General features: G+C 45.3%; 1 protein-coding gene across 1 annotated transcript in view; it reads left to right on the top strand.

Annotated features, from left to right (window-relative positions):
- ttc27 (tetratricopeptide repeat domain 27) overlaps window positions 1–19,798 on the top strand; it is a 75,067-nt gene extending 55,269 nt beyond the window's left edge. Inside the window, exons 13-20 of the mRNA XM_028989746.1 lie at window positions 2,739–2,966; window positions 6,833–6,931; window positions 7,231–7,283; window positions 9,459–9,624; window positions 15,807–16,004; window positions 17,505–17,616; window positions 19,076–19,176; window positions 19,351–19,798. Coding sequence (XP_028845579.1) covers window positions 2,739–2,966; window positions 6,833–6,931; window positions 7,231–7,283; window positions 9,459–9,624; window positions 15,807–16,004; window positions 17,505–17,616; window positions 19,076–19,176; window positions 19,351–19,470 — 1,077 coding nt within the window. The 3' untranslated portion in view covers window positions 19,471–19,798. The remainder of the gene's footprint in view (window positions 1–2,738; window positions 2,967–6,832; window positions 6,932–7,230; window positions 7,284–9,458; window positions 9,625–15,806; window positions 16,005–17,504; window positions 17,617–19,075; window positions 19,177–19,350) is intronic.
- Window positions 19,799–23,506: the final 3,708 nt, after the last annotated feature.

The following is a 23,506-nucleotide window of genomic DNA, read 5'->3' as shown; positions in this document are numbered from 1 at the left end:
CCTAATCAAGTCCCCTGTTAACGGATGAGTGGCCGTGTTTCTGCGGGGTGCTAGTAGTCTGGTGGGTAGCAGGAGACCAGAAGTCCCAGGTTCAAACCCCCACTTACTAGCATTGTGTCCCTGAGCAAGACACTTGTCTCCATGGGGACTGTCCCTGTAACTACTGATTGTTAGGAGCTTTGGGAAAGGGCGTCTGGTAAATGTCAAATGTAAATTTGTATGATTCTGCAAAGTCTGTTTCTTGTGCAGATTTGTTAAAACACTGACCTCCATTTGCCTTCTACAAGCAATGCGAAAATGGCTTCTTTTCTTTTACGTTTTGGGGGAAATGAAAATGTGTATAGAAGAGCGTGTCTGGAACCGGCCCGTGATTGTGCGTATAGGAGCCAAACTTTTTCTCGAGCTTTATACAAAATTCAAACGAATGCCGCTAGGCCTGCGCAAAAAATCTCTATGGTTTCATGTTACGTCAATTTTTTGCTGGCCTACAAAGCCAAACATGGAGTAGCACCATCCCACCTCACAGCCCTTATTACACCTCGCACTGCACCTCGTATACTCCGAGCCTCCAGTACTGCTCGCCTGGTCCCTCCATCTCTGAAGGTAAAAGGAAGACGCTCATCTAGACTCTTCTCCGTCTTGGCCCCTCGGTGGTGGAATGATCTTCCCCTTGAGGTCAGAACAGCTCAGTCACTGAGCACCTTCACACGGCAGCTCAACACCTTCCTCTTAAGAGAATATTTAGATGAACTTGTAACTTTCTTATTGTCTAACTTGTATACAGCATCTACAACAGAGTGAATAAAAAGATTGTATTCATATTTGGGGGTCCTAGTGAACCGGAACTGATCACTTCATCCATGGTTTCTTGAAAGCACGTTGTAAGTCGCTCTGGATAAGGGCGTCTGCCAAATGCCTTAAATGTAAATGTATTTTTTAAGGCGGGTACGTGACGTGTCTAGTGTCACGTGTACGTGTCTTCGGGGATTAGCGACATGGAAGTGGGGATGTACTTTTGCTAGCATTGTTAGCACACGCTTTCAGCTCTGAACTAAATAAATAATACGAACTATTGAACGCGCACAATTGACCCCGATCAAATCACATTTCAACTGTCCCCGTCCACTGGTTTTGTCAGATGCCACTTCATGCTGGAAAAAAGATTAGTTGAAATTCGTCTTATTTTCTCGTTGGGTGCAGAATCAGCTCCCAGATCCGGGGTTCGGGGTGAAGAGCACATGCGATCCTGCACAGGCATGCACACACCTTACCGTCTGCGTCATTTATTTTATTATTATTATTTTTTTTGCTTCCGTGTCTCTGTGCAAGTGTGTGAAATTTCCATGCAGAATTTTACTTGCAGCCATAATTACACCGCGATGCGTAACTCGAGACGTGGAAAACCGCACGAGAGAGAGGGAAGAGATGGAGACAGACTTTCTGGCGGTGGCCCAAGCGCTTTAATCTGGAGACTTATCTGCTGAGTTTGTCACTTGCAGATGAGGTTCGCGCTTTGGCCAAGCTCTGCGCGATAACGCTTGCAAAAAATGCTCATTAATCATAAACAGTCGGCCTTCGGCTCGTACATGCATGTCGTCGGGTAATTGCTTATTAATGGATCCGTGGCTAATTAGCAAGGCCGTAAGCACCCACGCTTGTGGGCCTGGCGCGTTGCGTGCTCCACTCCGGGCCGCTGGCACGGAACCGAGCGAGTCGCTGCTTACTTATCTCTCCGCTCAGGCATATTGTATTAAATTTGTAATTCCGCGTCGCTTCGCAGTGCGCCGATTTGCGCCATTAGGCGTTTTTTTTTGCAGAATTGTGTGTTCGGGGGGGCGGTTTAGTGTTACAGGCACTCACGCCCGGCAGCCTTGCGATCCTGTCGGATAACCCGATCCGGCAGGCAATTAATTTGCGAATCGTCCCCAAAAGACCCTCCTGCACGGAGATGTATTCCTCCGTGCCGGTGCTCATGTTGCTCTTTGATGAATTCAAGCACAGATTTCAAACAGGCTGCCTGTGTTTTTCGGGCGGGTCCCGTCCACACGAGGACGTTTTCCTTCTAAAAAAAAAAAAAACCTGCATCCACACGTGAGCGTTTTACCTGAAATGTCATCGTCTGGGCAGTGGTGGCCTAGCTGGTTAAGGAAGCGGCCCCGTAATCGGTACGTTGCCGGTTCGAATCCCGAGCTTAGCGAAGCCTGTCACACCTGCTCACCAAGGGGGATGGTTAAAAGCAGAGGACACATTCCGTTGTGTGCACCGTGTGCTGGACTGCAGAGTTTCGCGATGACAATCACTTCACATCACACAGAAAAACATCTGGAACGCTGTGAAAAGCCCCCTCCACACCTGGAAGGGGCGCTGTAACTCCCCGCTCTCCTTGTCTGGCGTCTAATTCTCATCCTCCCACGTCTTTTCATTAGAAATGTGCACCACAGACAGGATGTAGCTGCTGCATGTTATCCGCCATTGTTGTATATAGGACATGTATGGGGTTAAAGGTCAGGGCTAATATATCAGCGTTTTCACTACACAAATACATGGAAACTCTGGAACCCGATTTAGACAATAAACATTTTTGATAATAACCGCCGCCTCTGTGTGGACGCAAGGTCAGATCAGATAGAAATTTTCCCGTTTTTGGAAAAAGTGTTCTTGTGTGGACAGGGCCTGAGATTCAACATAGCTCTCTCTCTCTCCCTTTCTTTACAAACCTCGCTCCACCCGCCTTTCAGGCTGAGGATATCTTGCGGCGGGAGCTGGAGAAGAAGGAGACCCCGTCTCTCTACTGCCTGCTAGGGGACGTGACGAGGGACCCTCAGTACTACGACCGTGCCTGGGAGCTGTCGGGCCACCGCAGCGCCCGAGCTCAACGCTCCAAGGCCCTGTGGCATCTCCGCAACAAGGAGTTCCAGCAGTGTGTGGAGTGTTTTGAGCTCTCGCTGCGTATCAACTCAATGCAGGTACGTGCAAGAACTTACACCACGTTGCTCGTACATTGCACCAGGAATGTTTCTAATTTCTGACATACACATTCTGATCAAAAACATCTATAGACACACAGTAAACCATGGCATAAGAAAAATAATAAGCTCATATTAGATTAGATTAGATTAGATTTAACTTTATTGTCATTACACATGTACAAGTACAGGGTAACGAAATGTAGTTCAGGTCTAACCAGAAGTGCAATAAGCAGCAAGTGCAGGAGACAGTTCAAATAAGTTATATATATATACATAAAGTGATATGTGCAGGAGTAGTACAGTGCAGTGATTATCAGGAGTGTATGGGGGGGGCAGAGGAGTTCAGCAAGGAAACAAGCTGTTCCTAAGTCTGCTGGTTCTTGTCCGTGGTAGCCTGAACCGTCTGCCTGAAGGCAGGAGAGAGAACAGTTCGTGGGCCGGGTGGGAGGAGTCCTTAAGAATACTGCGAGCTCGACGCAGACAGTGCTTCCTCTGGATTTCCTCAATGGATGGAAGTGGAGTCCCTGTGATGCGCTGGGCAGTTTTCACCACCCGCTGCATCGCCTTACGCTCAGCAACAGCGCAGCTTCCATACCACACTGTGAGACAGCTGGTTAGGATGCTCTCTATTGTAGAGCGGTAGAAGTTCAACAGGATGGTAGTGGGTAGCTGGTTCTTTTTTAATGTTCTCAAGAAGAAGAGGCGCTGGTGAGCCTTCTTGACCAGGCTGGAGGTGTTAATGCTCCAGGACAGGTCCTCTGAGATGTGGGTCCCCAGGAACTTGAAGGATGTAACAGGCTCCACAGTCATCCCATTGATGTGGATGGGATCATGCGAGCCTCTTCTCTCCCTCCTGAAGTCCACAATGAGCTCCTTGGTCTTGGTGGTGTTTAGGAGAAGATTATTTTCAGATAACACACATATTGAAGGCCTCAAATCTTCCTGTTGCCTTTGAAGCTGCCAAGCTTAATTGTGGGCTCAACAATAATGGCTTACTTGCGGCTGAAAGTTAGAAAATTTGAACATTTGAAGCACAGAGCAAGTGGCCAGCCAATCAAATCCATTTCAGCATTTTTTTTTATTATTTTCAAACGCGCCATGTCAATCAGACGAGTTTCTTGAGGGTTAAGCCTGCTCTGTCGTCACGAGCGAGAAACAATGGGAATTTTACTTAAGTATTTTACTTGTGTCCTGCCTCATACATTACTACAGCAATGCAGCTCATGAAGAGAAAACAGGCCAACATGAACAGTGATGGTCAGTAAGTTCTCTATTGCAAGCAGGCTCGGCAGCTCCTTTTCAAGGTGAAAGTACAGTGCTTTTTTTCCCAGAATGATATGTAGTGTTAAAAATAGCTTTTCATGAACAATCAGACAAAAAACACATATTACTTGGACAGGGGTGCACCCAGGACTTCGTTACGTTCTTGAAGAAAATATTAATTGCCTCGTCTTATTTACTCAGTGTGAGAGGTTATGCATATCACAAGTGACATGGGCCTTCTCACCAGCACTCACCAGAAGTGATGTTGCACCTAAGCGCGTGTCTGAGTAACAATGTCACCAAGTTAAATCATGATCCTGAGTGGCAGGTCTATTATTTAAAAGGGCTGCAATGGAGACAGGTACGATATCAGAGCCTTATCAGAGCTGTACACACTCCAGACGCAAGCATCTCCCCCGGCCCCCACCCTCCGTCCCTCCGAACACCTTCACTAACAGCATCGCCGGGACCCATCAACCTGCCACGCTGTAGCTGCTTACTCATTTAAGGCCACTATCAGCCCTGTCGTATCCAATCAGCATTCACCAAATCCCCACACGTCCTACCTGTTATGGCTATTGTCCAAAACATCAGTCAGGGCCATCAGCTAAAGTACACTAATGCTGATCAAGCACTGGTGTTGTCAAGGTGAGTTTCTGTGCTGATATGTCAGAATGCCCTCCTCGGCTGTAAGCACTGGCGTCAACTGGATTAAATGGGAGCCATTCCTCTCTCTCTGCCTTCCGAGATCAGGTATATAAGAAGTGTCTGCAGTGTGTAGGGTTAGATGTTACGTACTCAGTACCCATCAAAAATGCATTAGATCGGCATAGTAGGCTCATAAAACACAAATGGTGGACAGGTGGGAAGGAAGTCCTTTCCTAGTCTAGAGGCACTGTCAGTGGTCTCTTAACAGCTGGACAAAGTGTGTGTGTGTGTGTGTGTGTGTGTGTGTATATATATGTTCAGTACAGGCCAATAGTTTGGAGACACCTTCTCATTCAACGTGTTTTCTTTATTTTCATGACCATTTACGTTGGTAGATTCGCACTGAAGGCATCAAAACTATGAATGAACACATGTGGAGTTATGTACTTAACAAAAAGTGGAGACCTCCACAGTCACCGGACCTGAACCCAGTCGAGATGGTTTGGGGTGAGCTGGACCCCAACAAGTGCTAAACACCTCTGGGAACTCCTTCAAGACTGTTGGAGAAGCATTTCAGGTGACCACCTCTGGAAGCTCATCGAGAGAATGCCAAGAGTGTTCAAAGCAGTAATCAGAGCAAAGAAACTAGAATATAAAACATGTTTTCACTTATTTCACCTTTTTTTGTTAAGTACATAACTCCACATGTGTTCATTCATAGTTCTGATGCCTTCAGTGAGAATCTACCAACGTAAAAGGTCATGAAAATAAAGAGAACACGTTGAATGAGAAGGTGTGTCCAGACTTTAGACCTGTACTGTAAATATATACACACACACACACACACACACACGCACACTGCTATTAACCCATCACCAGTATGTGGATACGGTTCCTTGATCAAGAGGACCTCAGTGGCACCTTGGCGGTTAACGATTTTAATTACGGGACAACTTCCATGATAAACGTTCATAAAACTGACATGTCATGTCATTTTCACAGCAAAAGTTCCCTCACGTTTTTTAAACATTTTGAAATGTTTCAGAGGACAGTAGTTGACAAGGTTTCTCTTATTTACATTTGTAAAGATGAGGATACAGAAAATAAATAATAAACATAAATAAAGTGTGTTTAAGAACATTTGGACATTATTCCTTGAAATGATCGGCGTGCATACATTAGAACCTTCCTGTATGGGATGGTGAAGTGCAGTATTTTTTACCTCTCTGGCTTACTGTGTGTGTCCTTGTCCTATCCTGTCTCCTCCGCCCATTATCTTTGGTTCAACGTTAGCTCGCATATTCCTGTCGTTCGTCCTGTCTCACCGATCCTTGTCCTGTCTTTCATACCTGGGAGCCTCCCACTCAGCCGTCACTGTCTCACGCCAGGCAACAGGTCTACTTTCATCCAAGCCAAACTCACTGTAACCAGGGGATCTCTTCCCCCCACTTCAGCTTTCATCCCTACTTCCCTTCATCTCCACACTTCTCTCTTGTCTGACACCTGTCAGCGCTGGAGTGAAGAAGCTGACGGCTGACCTCTCTCTCCAGGCATGTGCTTTTGGCAGGCCGGGTGTTAGGGTGATGCAAGGATGATCTCGCCACAGTGACGGCAACTCAGGACTTGCGTTTACACGTATGAGAAAGAGAATAGCTGATAGCCAGGTTTACGTCACATTTCTTCTGGTCGCTTTTAGTCATGCCTTATTTTCACACGCTGGATATTCTTCATCGAAAAGTTATGGGCCACCCGGTAATCAGGAACACAAATATAACGTATATTTATGTTATAAATGCAGTAATATTCTAAATGATCTGAAGTACTGTATATGGGTTTTTAATTGTGTTGTCACTTTTTTTTTTTTTTATCTTCTTCGTTTTTGAATGTGGGTTATGTGTGTGGCATGCTGGGACATTTAATGGGCGTAATTCTTTTTGTGTGTGCGTGTGCAGCTCGGTGTGTGGTTCTCTCTGGGCTGTGCCTACTTTGCCCTGGAGGGCTACGAGGGAGCTGCCAGAGCCTTCCAGAGATGTGTGGGACTGGAGCCAGATGTAAGTCACGTGACCGGCCCGCCACACTGTCTCTTCGCTGCTGGTCTGGGGTCCGTTTCATTTTCTCTCTCGTCATTTTTCTAGTTTTGCTTTAGAACGCCGTTGCCTTCTCGTCCTCACCTCTGTTGTCATCTTCCCCCACCCTCACAATAAAACTCACACAGACATGCACACACTCAGCGTTAACCGGGTCTAACCCATCTGTACCACGCTACCTGCTTTATTGTCCGGTGCAGCGCCGGCTCGCCCAGCTCTTTCCGTCTGACTCCCCTCTTCCTTGTTTGTTCTGCCTCCCCCAGAACGCCGAAGCCTGGAATAATCTCTCCACCGCCTACATCCGGCTCCAGCAGAAGTGAGTAGCCCCGTGGCCATCCAGCCGCAAACTAACACCTCCAGCATGTGGTGTGATGGTGTGACGGGCGAATCTAGTTACTGTTCCTGGTCTGCCGTGGTCAGGGCCTACCGAAAGAGGTCCAAGGAAGGCATCAAGGGTGGGTCAGAGTAGTTTTGGTAGCAAAAGGGAGTGATATGTATATCATGGCATATTTAAGGAGTAAAATAACTTATATATCTCAACATCAGTGACTTAAGCGGCCTAAAAGACTTGAGCGACCTGCGCCGTTTCTTCTGTATTGTGTGTTTCAGTTCTATTGGAAATCTTTATTGGCATGAGATTACATTTACATTACATTTTACGGCATTTATCAGATGCCCTTATCCAGTGGTTACAGGCACAGTCAGGGACACAATGTGGTAGTAAGTGGGTTTGAACCACTAGGCAACTACCACCTGGTCTGGGTAAATTCCATGGTACCAGTGAAGTGTCTGCTGATGTCACTTGCATTGGAGGAGAGTGGCTTCTGCCTGTCCCCACGCTGTGAAATTAACGCATTAGCCAAAACACAGAAAGTGTGTGTCTGATGCGACACTCTTAAGATATATGTGGGATGGTGTTGAGAAGTTTGTGAAAATGAAGTAAAAAGTTGCTGCTCACCTTCATTATTAAGTGGCGTTGGATGCTGGATAATACATCAAAGAGAATCATTACAGCACATTTCCACAAATCTTTTTGATAGTGCCAGATATTTCCTGTAGATGGAACTGCATGAGTTTTTGCTCTTAACGAAGTAATGAAGCACACAGACTGCGGTCTTTAATCTGACGGCGACAGGCAGTATCCTTCTTCAGCGGGAAGACTCATAGCTGCTGCTTTTCTCTGCAAGGAGAGAATTATGGGGAATTGCAGTGTCCTTCCCATGCTCCTTCGAACAGCTGTACGGTGGCCGTCCAGCCTCTTTTTTCGAACAGCTGTATGGTGGCCTTTTTTTTTTTTTTTTTTTTTTTTAAACTTGTTTTAGCCGCTTATGCATCTCACTTTTCATCTTTATCTTCACAGTTCAGTCTTAATTGACATTTTGTGTCAAGAAGATTAATACGCTTTGTGACGGTGGCCTTTTTCGAAGGCATTTGTGTCTGGTTCATTAAAATGTTGATTGCTGTAGTAACTAAGTCAGAGTTCAAGCTGATCCAGGACCTGTGTCATTATCAGGAAAAGACACCGCAGAGTTTCATGTAGTTGGAATCTCAGTAGAACAGAACAGAATACTTGAATGTCTACACATTGTCAAGAATGAAAATTGACGTGTTGGAATAAAAACGTTAAGACAAATAGAATTTAAAAAGCCTTAACACACACCATGTACACACACACACACTAAATGATTGCAAAACTATTATACATATAATTTTAAATTGAAGTACTTGTTCCTACAATAGTTCTTCTAGCTTATAAAATTGTGTGTGTGTGTGTGTGTGTGTGTGTGTGTGTGTGTGTGTGTGTGTATGTATGCATATATACTGCACATTGTTGTGGAGTATGTATATTTTAGAAGTCAGATTTAAAAGTAGTTATGATACTGCATAACCATAACCATATACACCCTACATAATACACCTGCAGTATTTCAGCTCTGACCTTCATCCTGAATGCTCTTATGGCAGCTTAGGTTTATTAACGCACTTCCAAAACAACTGGGCTATCTGTAGTTATTAAGATAAGACGCACATACACACACAAAGTTATAAGTCAATTAGTACGCCTCTGCGCCAGTGTGATGGGCAGTTTCTCTTATTGCTTTTGAAAAGCGGCAGCGCTTCTGCCCGGTAGCTCGTGGGTTTTCTTCCCCCCTACGCCTGTTCTGGAAACTCACCCTCCGCCGTTGTTCACATCAGAGCTGTGCTTTCAGCCCTGAAATTAAAAACCCGGGGCTTCTATTAAAACCTGGTTAGTGCTGTTAATTCAGCCGGAGCCTCTTCTGAAGGCTCTGTGTGGGCGTGTGTGCTGGTGGAAGAGGTGAAAGAGGAAATTTGCTCAGTACATGGTGCGCTAAGTAGGTGCTCGCCATGACTGGGGGTGAAGGGTATAATTCCCTATCGCGGCGCTCGTTTGAATGCGGGTTAAAGTGTTTGCAAAGGTTTCTCCAAAATTGACGACGGTAGCTGATTGTCTTTTGTCCATCTGTCTCAGGGACAAGGCCTTCAGAACACTGCAGGAGGCCCTGAAGTGTAACTACGAACACTGGCAGATCTGGGAGAACTTCATCGCCGTCTGCATGGACGTGGGCGAGTTCGCGGAGGCCGTCAAGGCGTACCACCGGCTCATGGACCTCCGAGACAAATACAAGGATGTCCAGGCGAGTCTTTCCAGGATCCATTCTGGGTTAGCAGCGAGTAAATTCAGCGTTGAAACTTTTACAGTCTTGGTAAAACGGCCACCGGGGGGGAGCTCTTTGGACTGACGATGCTTAAATTGAGCAACTGAGCCTTTTGAAATTGTGGCACGGGGCCTTTTACAGTAAACTCAATATTTCTTCCCCTCTCGTTTACCGACGCGGCAGATTGATTGAGGTGGGAGAGTTCAGAAAAGGTCAGAACTCACGTCCTGCTGCTGCACACAATATCTCCCAGCGATTGGGCGCTCGCTTTGCATTCTTAACCCTGTTTTCACGCGCCTTTCTCTTCTCTACCTGCTACACTGTCTGGTAACGCGTCGCCGCCATCGGCAGGTGATGGAGACACGGGAACGTCACGTTTGATGCTATTTCTGAGCAGCGGCTGCAGGATTCGAGTTTGATGGCTTATTTTTAGCAGCGTGCAGGTGGCAGGTCACGGGCTCCTGTGAGAAGATGCTTATCACGCCGTTTTTGTCTCTGTCTGCAGGCTTTAGTGTTTTTTTTTTTTTTTTTTTTTGGCTGTCCTGCATTCTGCCTACGTTCATTTCGGCTCGTTTGTTTGATTTGCGGTTTACACGTCTCATCTTAATAATTCATGTCAGGGTTGAAGGGCCCAAGAGCCCACACATACAGTACGTACATACGCAAACACACACATCACACACACTTACACCCACATGCGTTCACATTCCTTTCTGTCAGGCACGAAAATGATATCCCACCCCTTAACCGAGGAGCCTCACTGCCACTCCCTGCCCTGAATATAAACGAATTTCTTTCTCGCTTATTTCTCAGCGGATGGGTACGTGTCTGTGAAAAAAGGGCTTCAAATTAACAACAAAGTCAGTGGTTTTGAATGTAATTCCAATTGCAATCAAAAACTTTTATTTAATCATAATAGTTTAATATCCCCTATTAAAATAGGATAGTAATGATCTCTGTGAAAAACATTAGCAGTTGTTCTCAGACCTTTCCTTGTTCGGTGAGATGTGGTTGATCTGATCGTACCATCATCAGATCGTCTTGCTGAAGAATTTGTTTCTGAAGTGGCCTCTTGTCAGCATGTCTTATTCCCATGTCACTGGCAGCCCACAATGGGGGTATCCTTTTACACTCTGCTTTTACATGCTGTAAGGGAATAAAGTAATTGGAGTTCATGGCCTTTTTTCGATTTTTTTTTTTTTTTTTAAGTTTTAATATACACTATTAGCAAGTTAAAAAAAAAACAAAAAAACATTTAGGAGTGATTGTGATACACAGCACACGGTGCACACAGTGAAATTTGTCCTCTGCATTTAACCCATCACCCTGACTGAGCAGTGGGCAGCCGTGACAGGCGCCCGGGGAGCAGTGTGTGGGGACGGTGCTTTGCTCAGTGGCACCTCAGTGAATATTTTGTAAAGAGGATGGTTTTTATCTTGCGTGTAAAGATCACGTCATCGATGGTAACATGGAAGAACATTATAAGTCGCTCTGGATAAGGGTGTCTTGTCAATTGCCTTAAATGTAAATGTAAGGTGTTTAGTGAGTCTGCTGTTTGAAGATCTTCCACCACCTAGTCTCCAAGACAGAGAAGAGTCTGGATCAGTACTTTCCTAGTACGTTGAGAGATGGTGGTTCCAGTGGAGCAGTGCTGGAGGATCGAGAGATCGGATTTGTAGGCAAGCATCAGTATTTTGCATCTGATGTGGGCAGCTGCAGGAAGACCGTGGAGGGAACCCGTGGAGTGGAGAGGTGTGGGAGAATTTGAACTTTTCCCGTCACATACATTGTCTGATTGTGACGGGGAAAAAGAAAGGAAAGAGGAGGGGAGGTGAGGACGGGAGGCGCTTGAGTCCCGTAACAAGCCTGTCGGCTCCTTCTCGTGCCGTTTCCACGGCTACACCGCCTCACGTCCCGCGGCGTGATGGCTGCGTTCGCCTGTGAAACGGCGGAAAGTTCCGGAGTGGGGCAGATGAGTGTGTAGAGTTCCCTTCAGCCGTGGGGAGCTGTAGAAAACCGTGTCAGTCCGTCGCTCCCCTCCTCTGTGGTATTGTGTATTTGGAAATATGTATTTTCCGATGGCTCGTTTAATACCTTCGAAGAGGAAAAAAGCATTTTTCTCTACCGGTAATAGAGAGGAGTGGGTGGGACGGGGACGACTCCTCCAGTACCCCCGGAGGGGGGACGGGGACGCTTGTTGCCTTTCTGTCAGAAGCACACGGGTAGAATCAACCACACTTCACCTAGCCGTCCCACGGGGGGAAGGGATTGAGACACGGCGAGACACGCGGACACATATGGTCTTGTCCATATGGTTCTCGTTTTGGAGCCGCATATGGCGTACAGTAGTGCTGGCGTAGGTTCGTGACCACGGTAGCCGGGGGGCCGAGGCATGCGCCGCGGGAAACATCTCAGGGTCTTGGCCGCAGCGCGAGCCGGGTGTGTTAGGAAGTGACAGGCCGGGTTTGATCAAGTGCAGCAAATTCCAGTGTTTACACGGCTAATGAACTGGCAGATAACGGGGGATAAAAGGGGGCTGGCTTGGCCAGCGGCCGGCCGGCCTGTCAGGCCAATGTGTCGCTGGTGTTAGGGAGGACGGGTGAAGTAAGTTCCCATGTTCCGGAGCTCTGGGATCTCCTCTCTCTTTGATTAGCCTCTTTTCCCATATGCCAGCAGAGAAGAGTCTGCCAAACATCTAATGAGGCGCGTTTGAGGTGCGAGTTATGGCAGCAGCATGATAAGAGTCTAACGTTTTATACATAAGCAGAGATTTTCTGCCTTTTGGTGTGTTCATTTATTTTATAGTGCATGATCTACAGTAGGGCTGATCTCGATTTTGCCTGCCACGATCAAATTACGATGATTGTCGGTGATACTTGCATTTAAATGACCAACCACCAGGGGGCGAACAAAAGCATCGACTGAGCAGCAACCTCAAATTGTGACGGGGTGTGATGGGGTCCCTCATTTGGGGTTGAAACAGTCGACTTCAGCCTCTCAGCAAGCGGCAATACCGCCGTCATATTTGGACGGGGTTCCAAGCTCATTCAACCACGCTTCTCTGACTGTACAACTTTTGCGCCTCGTACAGCTTTAATAACGACCGACGGATCAATACATAACGTATCATAATAAGCACGATTTTATTTTATCCTGCATGCTATGAAATTTCATGTAACATAATTAACGTTATTCATGTTACAGATCAGATCATCTGCCTTCCCAGCCCCACCCCATAGGAACGACACAGCTGCCTTTCTGACACTCATATATATTGCGTAGTTCGTTGTCTAAAGTTCTTGACAAATCTATGCAAAAGGCCTCTGTATGGACCTGTCTAGTATTTTTCCCAATAAGCAGGTAAATCGATGTTCATCTTTCATGTTAAATACAAAAAATTATGCCTTTTCGTAGTGACCTGCCTTCGGCCAAAAATCTGAAAGCTATGTTCACTTACTGTCTGCTTAGAATAGAAAGTGTAAAAAAAATGTCTTTTACCTAAAATAATGAATAATCATGATTGGTAATTGTGATTAATAAAATAATCATGATAATCATTTTGGCCATAATCGCGCAGCCCTAATGTACTGTATATAATAGAAATTTATTAAACCGTAGAAAACATTTTCTCATTCTCCGTCGTGCCTCCATGTTTTAGCATTTGACAGCAGCTGAAATTGTGGAATCAGTATGGCACTGGTTTTATGTGTTGTGTAAAGGATGTTGTTTTGTGTCTTTATTTATTTATCCTGATTGCAACCTCTGTTTCCGAACTGGGACTAAGCATAAGGCTTGTTCGTAAGTGTAAGGATATCATGCAATGTAGCACGTACTGCTATGCTTGGTGCCATTTTGCCCCAAACCTTTAATACTCTACCAGACTAGCCAGTTGGCTTCAGTGTTTCCAGCCTTTCCTTGCATCTGTTTATACGGGGGAAATTGGAGGATCAGCCAAGTTGGGCTTCGGGGATGTTGGCACATCGCACTTGTGATGAAACCGAGGCGAATTTCCTCCTGGCTCAGTCAGTGGAATGAGCAGAGCAACTTGTTGACCCGTCGTGGCTCTCTGGTTTACATTTGATTTTGTTTGATCAGAATTTTTGAATACTATGTACCCCTGCACGCACACACTTTGCGTGTAGGGTTTAAAACCTTGAGCTCTGTTCAAAACGATTCCTTACCCCCCCTCCACTGCTAAAACGCACCGAAAAGCTGAGGAGAACGGCGGCCCCGGCCCACACCTGGGCTTCAAGCTGTTTCTTTGTTGCAAGCCCGGCTTCAAAGATTTCATCCTGGCAGTGTGAGAAGAGTGTTGGACACGTACATATGGACATCTCACCTGCACACTTATGTATACAGGGTGGTAGTGGACTAGTGGGTTAGACACTCTCCTATAAAAAAAAGCTAATTCATGTCCGTACTCATTTAAGTGCCAAGACTAAACGTCTCAGCATTTTCGTCTTATTTTAGTCAGGGGGCATTACAGTAATCCATTCGTGAGATTACTAGGGACTGAACAAGTATCTGGGTGCCCAGTGTTGGTGGATTAGGGCGGATCCGTCTGATGTTGTAGAGAAGGGATCTACATAAGTGGGAAAGATTGGTGATGTTAGTCAAGAAGGAGAGATCTGAGAGTTGATCAGGTAGATAGGAATTTGTTTCTGAAGAGAGTCGTTCAGCAAGATCCTGATGTGGTGAAGAATCTGCTGGAATGAATATTAGTTCTGTTTTGGTGTGATTGAGCCATCCCACGTGATGGGATGCCATCCAAGACAAGACGTCGGTTAGACCTGCAGAGATTTTGAAAGCGGCATGTACATCTGAGGGATGAAAAGAGAAGGTGAGTTGTTGTGTCGTTGGCATAGCTGTGGTAGGATAATCCATGTGAGGAAATATCCTCACCAAGGGATACAGAGGGAGAAAAGGAGAGGACCGAGTACTGACCCCTGAATAATGCCAGCGGATCCTTTCCAAGTCACTTGGTCAGACCGCTCATCAAGGTATCAAGCAAAACATTGTAATGCTGAGCCCCGAATTCCAAATCTTTTCAGGGTGGACAGGAGAGTCTTGTGGTTAACTGTATCTCAGAAACCGCCAGAAGGACTGTCTCAAAAGAATGACCTGCTCTGAAGCCAGACTGGTTGGGATCTAGGAGGTTGTTCTGAGACAGATGAAGTGATAGCTGATTGTAGACACAGCACTCAAGGACTCAAGAAGATTCTTATTATATTATTGTATTATAGATTATTGTGTTGTATTGTTTTGTATTATTGTATTATTATATTATTGTTAATTTATAGACTGAAGAAAAGTTCTCTTTCTTCCTGTGTTTTTCAACACATATTCTGTTACCTTTTCTACATCGTTGTAAAGAAAGTTTGTCCAAAGGTCTTTTCTCCCAGCCAGCTCTGAACCCACCATCATCTATCAATGACCCAGCACAAGCAGCCTGAAATATAAATAATGTGCAAACTGGAATTGAGGAAGTGACTGGATGGGAGACACCGGAAACATAAATACTGCACTAGTTATAATAACGTGATTAAACGATAGGAGTCTCGTCTCGTTCTTGTCAACGAAAATAAAGATATTTTATTTTATTTAGTTATTTATTTTTTAATCATGAACAATAATACATGATATATTTTGTTATAGTTATTATCTCATGACCAGCATTTACAGACCTATAATCATGAAGTTGCATGTTCAATCCCAGACCGTCAAGGTGCCACTGAGGTCCACTTGATGAAGACACCGTCCCCACACTCTGCTCCCCAGATGCCTTTCATGGCTGCCCTACTGCTCACCAAGGGTGATGATTAAATGCAGATGACACATTTTGTTTCAATCACACTGCAACCCGTCCGTGACTTGGAGCGAGCCAACATCTCGTCATTAGCGTGTAGTTCCAGGCTGCAACTGAATGTCCTTAATATTCAACACTCAGTGCCAATCATATGGCGTATGGGCTGGGGAAATGCCAGACATTTTGTCAGAACGTGACTGGAAATAGGAAGCGAGCGGAAGCAGCGCCAGGGTGAAAATTCCCACAGATGGCTCGGAAGGCTGTCCCTGTGGGTGCTGGTGCCTGACGATGCCTTCCATTGCAGATGTGCTGCTGAACGCAGCGAAATTTTTTCCAAACGTTTTTTGCTTTGCAGGTGCTGGGAATCCTGGTCCGCGTCGTGGTTGAAAACATGACTGATAAACACGGCAGCCAGGCCTCTGCGCTGAAGGGCAAACTGCAGGAGCTCATGGGCCGCGTCACTTCCCGCTGCAGCGGCGATGCTGAAATATGGAGGCACTATGCCCGTCTCTATGGCGACGGCCACAGTAGCAACGCAGAGGACAATGAGAAAGTGAGAAATAGTTTTATTGTTAAGAATGCTTTATTACATACCCTTATTATTATTGTAGTTGTGGTCTATGGTCTATAAACAGTTATAAATAAATATGGGATTCTAATAAGCATGAGTTTCTTTAAATATTTGTCTAATCTAAAATGCAGAGAAAATTTGCAAATTCAGGTCCCTTAATGTTGCCAATCTCCATTGCAGTACATAAACAAACAGTACATGAATGTATAAATGCACTGGCGCTGTCATAATTAGCAACAGTTTTCTTAATTGTCGTGGTCTCTGCATGAAGGAGAGACAGGAGGCGCAATTGCTCTGCATGCAAAGCAGCCACAAGACAATTTAGACAATTTACCCAGCAAAACAGGTCATAAGTGAGGAACAGAGGATCACAGAACCATCGGCCCAGGCGGGCGTGGCCCAAGTCACGTTGCAGAAGTGCGCAACAGTCAAACTAATAATATTCAAAGCAATGTATTTATACATATGCATGACTGTAGCTTGCTTGAGTTCAGTAGACAATGAACTTGGGCCAAAAGCACAGGTCCATTGTTGAACTAAACCAGGCCATTTTCTTCACATCAGTATTATTTATATTTTTAATAATCTTCCTTTGTTATTTCAAGACTTTATCACGTCAGTTTTCCGCTCTGCTCAGTGTTATGATGTGGCTAAGTTTGTTTCTCAGAACAGAACAATGTTATCATGGCGGCCAGCTTCAAGGGCAGTGTAATGTTACCACTAAATTTAGTGTCCAAACATGAGGGAGGGCAAGCTGAAAAAAGCAATAATTGCAGCGGAGTCTGCACATGTTTATAGCCTATATATAGCTGCATTAATGTCCGACGGGCAGCGGCGAAGAATTTAAATGAATTTCCAGGCTCTGCATTTGGCAGCGTGATGATAGATCTGCCTTCAGATGAAGCGCATTCGTAATGAGCTATTGATGAAGGTCTTCTTTAATTACAGGCAGAGCCTGAGCCCTCATCCTGCACCTGCACCTGCACCGCACCACTTCGCCATAACATGCTTCCCTTCGTTTTACAATCTCCAAAATGGGTTGTAAACTACAATTGAAAATTGGTCATTTAAAATGGCCTCAAATTATGCATATGCAGATTCACTTTATTTGTCTAAATTTGTCTATAGTCCATGCAAAACAATAATTTTAATAATCAACTATATTATGTTAAATAATTATCTGGATTGTATTGAACAGAACAACAAACAGTATTTTTGGCAAATTCCTCAACGTACTATGTTTTATATTATTATGCATTTCAGTCTTAAAACTAAAAATGGAACCATATGCATCGAAGTTACATGTTTTGAGGTTTGAATTTGAATTTGTCTTCATGTATTGCTGAGCCCACAAAAAGCAACAATAGAGAAATGTTCTACTTTTGCAAAGTATGTGAAGTTGCGGTGAACTTTGACTGGTTTTTATGCTTTCTTATGTATTTTTATATCTGTGTGTGTGTGTGTGTGTGTGTGTGTATCCAGGCTCTGCAGTTCCTGTGCAAGGCTCACCGCTGCGAGATCCAGGCAAGCGGCTGGGAGAAGGACATTAGCAGATTCCGAGAAGTGCTCAGGAGAGCTGTGGACATGGGCAACGGTGAGTCCGGCTCTGTGCGGCGCTGCAGAGGTTACCGCCTCTATAGGAAGGCTGATATTTCCTGGGGGGGTGAAGCTCATTAAATTGAATGAATTCATCTGCCAGTCTGTCCGCTTGAGCACAGTACAGGCAGTGCGGTGCTGAAGCGGGAGGGACGAGGACGTAGAGGACTATTGCAAGGGTGGAAGGACAGAGGCTGGGTGGGATTGGACACGTGTGGGTGTTGTATGTACCGGGAGGCGTGGAGCTTCATCATGCTTGATACCAGGACACATGGAGAAGAGCGCACGATGGATGGAAGACGTGAGAGCGCAGGACAAACAAGTCCAGTGTCCTGTGCAGCACTGTCCTGTCCCCCACCACTGCATCTGTGTGAAAGTTCCGATTCGCCCGCTTTCATGGACAGGATGAGCGGACTAGCAATGTGTTAAAAAACAGACCTAGTGCAAATAATGTATGAAATCTATAATCTATTTGCATGTTTGGTTTGGCAGTGAGCGAAGATCGTGTTTGCGGAGAACGGCTTTTCCCTTAAGGCCCCTCCCCTTTTTCAACTTTGTTCGTAAAAACGTCTCTAAAGTTCCTTTGTTGTTGTTTCACTTTCAGTAAATATGCGCCATATGCGGGTTCATACCATATTTCGCACCATAGCTGACTGCTAACCAGAGTCATACCTGGTGCGGAACAGTGGAACGTTGTTCTTATCTGGTCCCTCGCAGCCCGTTCCCCATCCGGCACGTAATAAAGCGCGCCGCGCGGTCGCCCCGATCCCTCCACCTTCGTCCTTCAGGGGGGATCGCTGATGCTGATGATCGAGGGGCTCAATCCGGCAGAGCCCTCGCTGCCATCGCAGAGGAAGAGGAGGACCGTAGCCATCCATCACGCCTGCTCTGACCTTTCCTCCGCCTGGAAGGCGGGCCGCGGCGCGCGGTTCTGTCTTTCTTTCCTTGTGTGCGAGAGGGAGATAAAAGATGTTGGTAAACAGGAGACAAAGGAGCGGCGCGGGCGCGGCAAGGGAGCATCGTTCACGGGCTGCTTTCTTCACAGGGTATCTGGGAAAGCCGACCAAATGGGCTCCTTTTGTTCGAAATCTGAATTTAATTTTCCATCGCTGAGCCGCGAGCGGGTTCAATGGGAACGCTGACTATGATTACAGAGGTGATTAAACACCGCGCCATTTATTCATTCAGCGCCGAGCATGACCTACATGCACTGAATGCTCAAACACACACACACACACACACACAGATTTCATTAACAGTTGGTGAAGGCTTGAGGCTGACCTTTAACCCTTCCCTTCAACCTCTGCTTCCCAGTATATACCCTCCTCTATGTGGGAATCCTGTTTCTCACTTTAGTAAAGCTGACCTCTGACCCCAGCTACAACAACCTTTCTTTGACATTTTGCAAACTGCAGATAACAATTGCCATTTTTCTACTTCCCCCCCCGAACCCCCAGTGTGTATCAGCTGCAGCCGAGGGAGGAGTCACCCCCAGGAGGCTCTGGCCACGCTGTCCACAGTGCGCCTCAATCTGAAGAGCCTGGCCAGCAAAGCGAAGGTACGCCCGCCTCCACTTCCAAACGTGTCAAGTGGATCATGAGTCGAATCTCCCCAGCAGTCCATCGAGGGCAGCTACTTAAAATCTTAATGGATTTCTGGGGGCCGCAAGCTTTACCCCCTCGTCATGCTGCACAGTTTAATTCATTTTTTTTTTTTTTTTTTTTCCTTCCAGCAACTGTACACGGACGCAGCTACGGGGGAGCTGCACGCAGACCTGAGCGACCATGCTAAAGAGCTGGAGCGGCTGATTGCCGAGCTGCAGGAGCTGAGCGGCCAGCTGCGCAGCCAATGAGCGTCGTCTCTCGCAGAGGACACGCCCCTCTCATATGCTTTTTTTACATTGTACAACAATAAATGGTTGAACTGTACATCCATACTGTTGCAGACAATTTTGAGAAAAATGCCAAAGAAGCACCAGTAAAGAATGTTTTTATTCTGTCCTCGTCTCCAATACAGGAAAATGTCCGCTGTCGGGTCGAGCTGTAGGATTTAAAGCATAAACAGAAGTTGATTTATGGAAGTGAGAAATTTACTGCGTCTCGGAAGGTACACGGGGGGGTACCGTGCTGCGGTATGAAGTACAGTGTCTGGAACAATAAAAACCTTTGTTTTGTCAATAATGTCACTTTGTGAGGTCATTTATAAAACCGTTTGCTATGGTTCATCTGTCTGTGTAAAGATTGAAGTGGAAGATGATCCATCTAGACATAAAAATGCATCAACGGAAAAAAAAAAAAACGGTCCTCTAGCCAGTATGAGGAAAAGGATGAAAAATTAAAGAGAGCAGAAGACTCAAATATGAGGGCTTTATAGACACCAGGACAGAATATACGTTCATCACCAGAGAGGCTGTGAGCCGTGAAAGTGTCGCTCTGCCCTGCAGACAGCGGGCCGATGATTAAAGGTCCTGCCCACAGTCATTCGGGATTCTGGGAGGGTTCCTCAGTTTCCTCCTGCAGACATGGACGTCTGCAGGGCTCGGGATCATGCTGCATTTCCACATTTTATTACATTTCAGTGGGACAGACCTGCTTAGATCAGCCGCAGCATTATGACCCAGCTAATGTCCAGCTAAGATCCCTTTATCAAGACCTACGCTCCACTATTCTCCACTATAGGGTGGTAGTAGTGTCGTGGTAAGACACTCACGTATGAACCAGAAGACCACGAAGTCAAATCCCACTTGCAACCATTGTGTTCCTGAGCAAGACGCTTAACCCTGAGTGTCTCCAGGGGGACTGTCCCTGTAACTACTGATTGTAAGGCGCTCTGAATAAATGGCACAAAAGTACATTTAAAATCTGGTACTGACAGTCTTCTTAAATATAGAAGACATAGTCACCTCATTTCTGCACAGTGCTGATGTTTATTAATATCCTACCAGATTTATCACAGCTGATCAACTCACCCTTAGCCCCTGCTGAACTTGACCAAGTGACTAAATTGCTCTCTACTGTATACTACTTTAGATAATGTTGCTCTCCTCAAAAGCAAAATAGTCAAAGATGAAAATTTAATTCCTTGGGATAATTGGTCGATCGACATATCCTTCACGCTAAAAATGTAATGAATAGGGATAAGATTGGAAATATGAAAAATAATCTTCCTTTACCAGACCACCAATTAGAATGCTTCAGCCTCCTTAAAGAGCCTGAACTAATTAATCTAATCTCATCATCATATGTATGTACTTTTATATTAGATCTGCTGTTCCTTAAACAAGTAGCACCCAATGTTATAAATCATATCCTTAGAATTATTAATTTGTTTGCTTAGCACTGGCCAAGGTAGCAGTGGCCAAGGTAGCAGTCGTTCGAAAAACCCAATCTTGATTGCAGTTAGCTTTTGAACTATAGACCGGTATCCAACCTCCTGTTTATATCTAACATTTTAGAAAAGGTTGCAGCTCAGGTTGCTGCTTGTCCTGCTCGACCTTAGCACAGCATTTGACACTATTGATCATGCTATTCTCCTCGACAGGTTAGAGATTCTTTTTGGGATTAAGGTAATAGCCCTTTCCTGGTTCAGATCATATTTGACTGATCAATATCAGTTTGTGGACATTAATGGTGATTCATCTTCACATAGTAAAGTGATGTTTGGTGTTCCACAAGGTTCTGTCTTAGGTCCATTGCTATTTTAATTATACATGTTACCTTTAGGTCGATAGACACACTGCTATGCCGAAGACACACAGTTGTATGTATCAGCAATACCAGATGAGCAGCTGCAGCTCACCAAACTTTTTTCTGTTTAACTCTTAGAAGACAGAAGCTCCTGTACTTGGGCCTCATGCAGCCATATGTATACTTCCTAACTACATCATATCTCTGGATAACCTTTCTATCTCACCGAGTCATGTGAAAGTTAAAGTGAAGTGATTGTCATTGTGATACACTTAAAGCCGCTTCCTTAACCGCTAGGCCACCACTGCCCCAGTTATTTAGTTATTTACGATCCGCCACGCCCCCTGCGTTTGAAGGGTGTAGGTTCCCTGCTTGTACAGAAGGTCACAGCTAAGAGCAGATCCTTTTTTTTCTATAGAGCTCCGCAGTTGTGGAACGGCTGGCTGGTCAGTATTCGGGACTCTAAACTGAAAACACGTCTGTTTTCTCTGACCTTCGGTCAAAATCCCAGACACGGTCTCAATTATTAAGTCCATTTTATTACTCAGTCACCCTGTTAAGCACAGACAGTGTTAAATTCACCTTAGTTAGGCTGTCCTAGTTAGGGTACCGGGCCACTGTTGAGACCCCCAGAGGAATCCTGGTCCCTAGCAATGAGCTTCTGGCAGACGACCCAGCAAGAAATGTACCAGAGGGTCACCAAAGCCACCAACACCGTAACAGCTACAGTTCCAGGAATCTTCAAATGGACCAGTAGCATTATAATGCACAGTGTAGACCACAACCTACTCTGCACTATAAAGTACCTCCAAACATGGACAGATGCTCCATACTGCACTTTGGAAGTTCCTACCTGATGAACTTTTTTTCTTGGACAAATCATCACAAACCCTGCTCTGACACCTATTGTAGGCTCATTCTACCCTGGAAGGGCGTCCCTCTCTGTATCACTCCTTCCCAAGGTTTCTTCCTTTCTTTTTTCTCTCTCCTAGAGTTTTTTAGCCGCAAAGGTAAGAACAAGCGCCCATATGTCCCGGCTGAAGAACAAATCTACCCCACGGCCATCACACACAGCACTCACATTCTTCCTCACAGAACCACACACAATAGAACTTTGCTTTCTCCGCCATATTTATACAAGATTTATTCCAGTCAATGGTCATTGTTCTTTTTTTTTTATCTGCATCCCATTAGTCCAATAATATGCCTGTACCATAAAACCAATGCACTTTATTCTCACTGTATATATTAATTGTGTGTTTTAATATTGTAAAAATATTACATATATATAGTATATATAACAGATTGTTATATGTTATGTATGTTTCCTATCATTGCTTCAGTTTACACTCCACAACAGCACCTTTTTCAAATATATATTGTATTGTAATTTCTGCCCTGTAGTTTTTTATTATACTTCTTTGTCTTCTGTACTTTTTGTTGTGTATTGTAATGGCAATAAATACATTTTTTATCGTGTATGTTGTAGCTTGAAGGAATGGGACACAGCCCTTGCTTGAAACTTTATTATAGAATAAAAAAAATGTGAATGAGATAGAAACACTGGGAATCAGACTTCATCTCCACCTGGAAACATCATAAAGACAATGAGCCCCGCTCTCTGGGGTTATGGTCAGAAGAAAATGTGGGCCGACAGCACCTCGGGGCCACACTGACACATGTTTTATGGGAATATCGACCACGCAAGAAACCGAGAAATGACCTTTAGGGCACTGTAAAGGTGATAGGTCTGTCAGTATCTGCACCTCATTCTGCATCATGGCCTTGGACAGACGCCTTCAAATGAACCAAGCAAGCGGATGGATGTGTTCAGCGTCCATGCAACACATTTTCTGTAACGGGAGTCACCCATTACTTCACATCAGCCTGCTGGAGGGTCCATGAGACGTTGAGACGTTCGCCCACCCACCCATTCATTCCCCTCCAGGACTGGAGGTTGCTTCCCCACAGAGTCCAAATTCTGGCTTCCATCGGGAGCCTGTCAGACTCCCCCCCGCATCACTTTTCCTGCATCCCACAAATAGATGCATGACCGCCGTTTCCTCTCACGTCGTTGCTTTAAAGACTGAGTCACAGTTACAGCTTATTCCCGTTCTAAAGTGCGACTGAACAAGTAAAGATCTGAGCAGACACGGAGCTAATGAGAAAAGCATTTTTACAGTGCCAGACGTGTCGAGTGGC

Source organism: Denticeps clupeoides, chromosome 8 (genome assembly GCF_900700375.1).
Source record: "Denticeps clupeoides chromosome 8, fDenClu1.1, whole genome shotgun sequence".
In the NCBI taxonomy this organism is placed as follows: Eukaryota; Metazoa; Chordata; class Actinopteri; order Clupeiformes; family Denticipitidae; genus Denticeps; species Denticeps clupeoides.
Note: the sequence above shows the minus strand (reverse complement) of the source record. Positions and strands in the feature narration are given on the sequence as shown.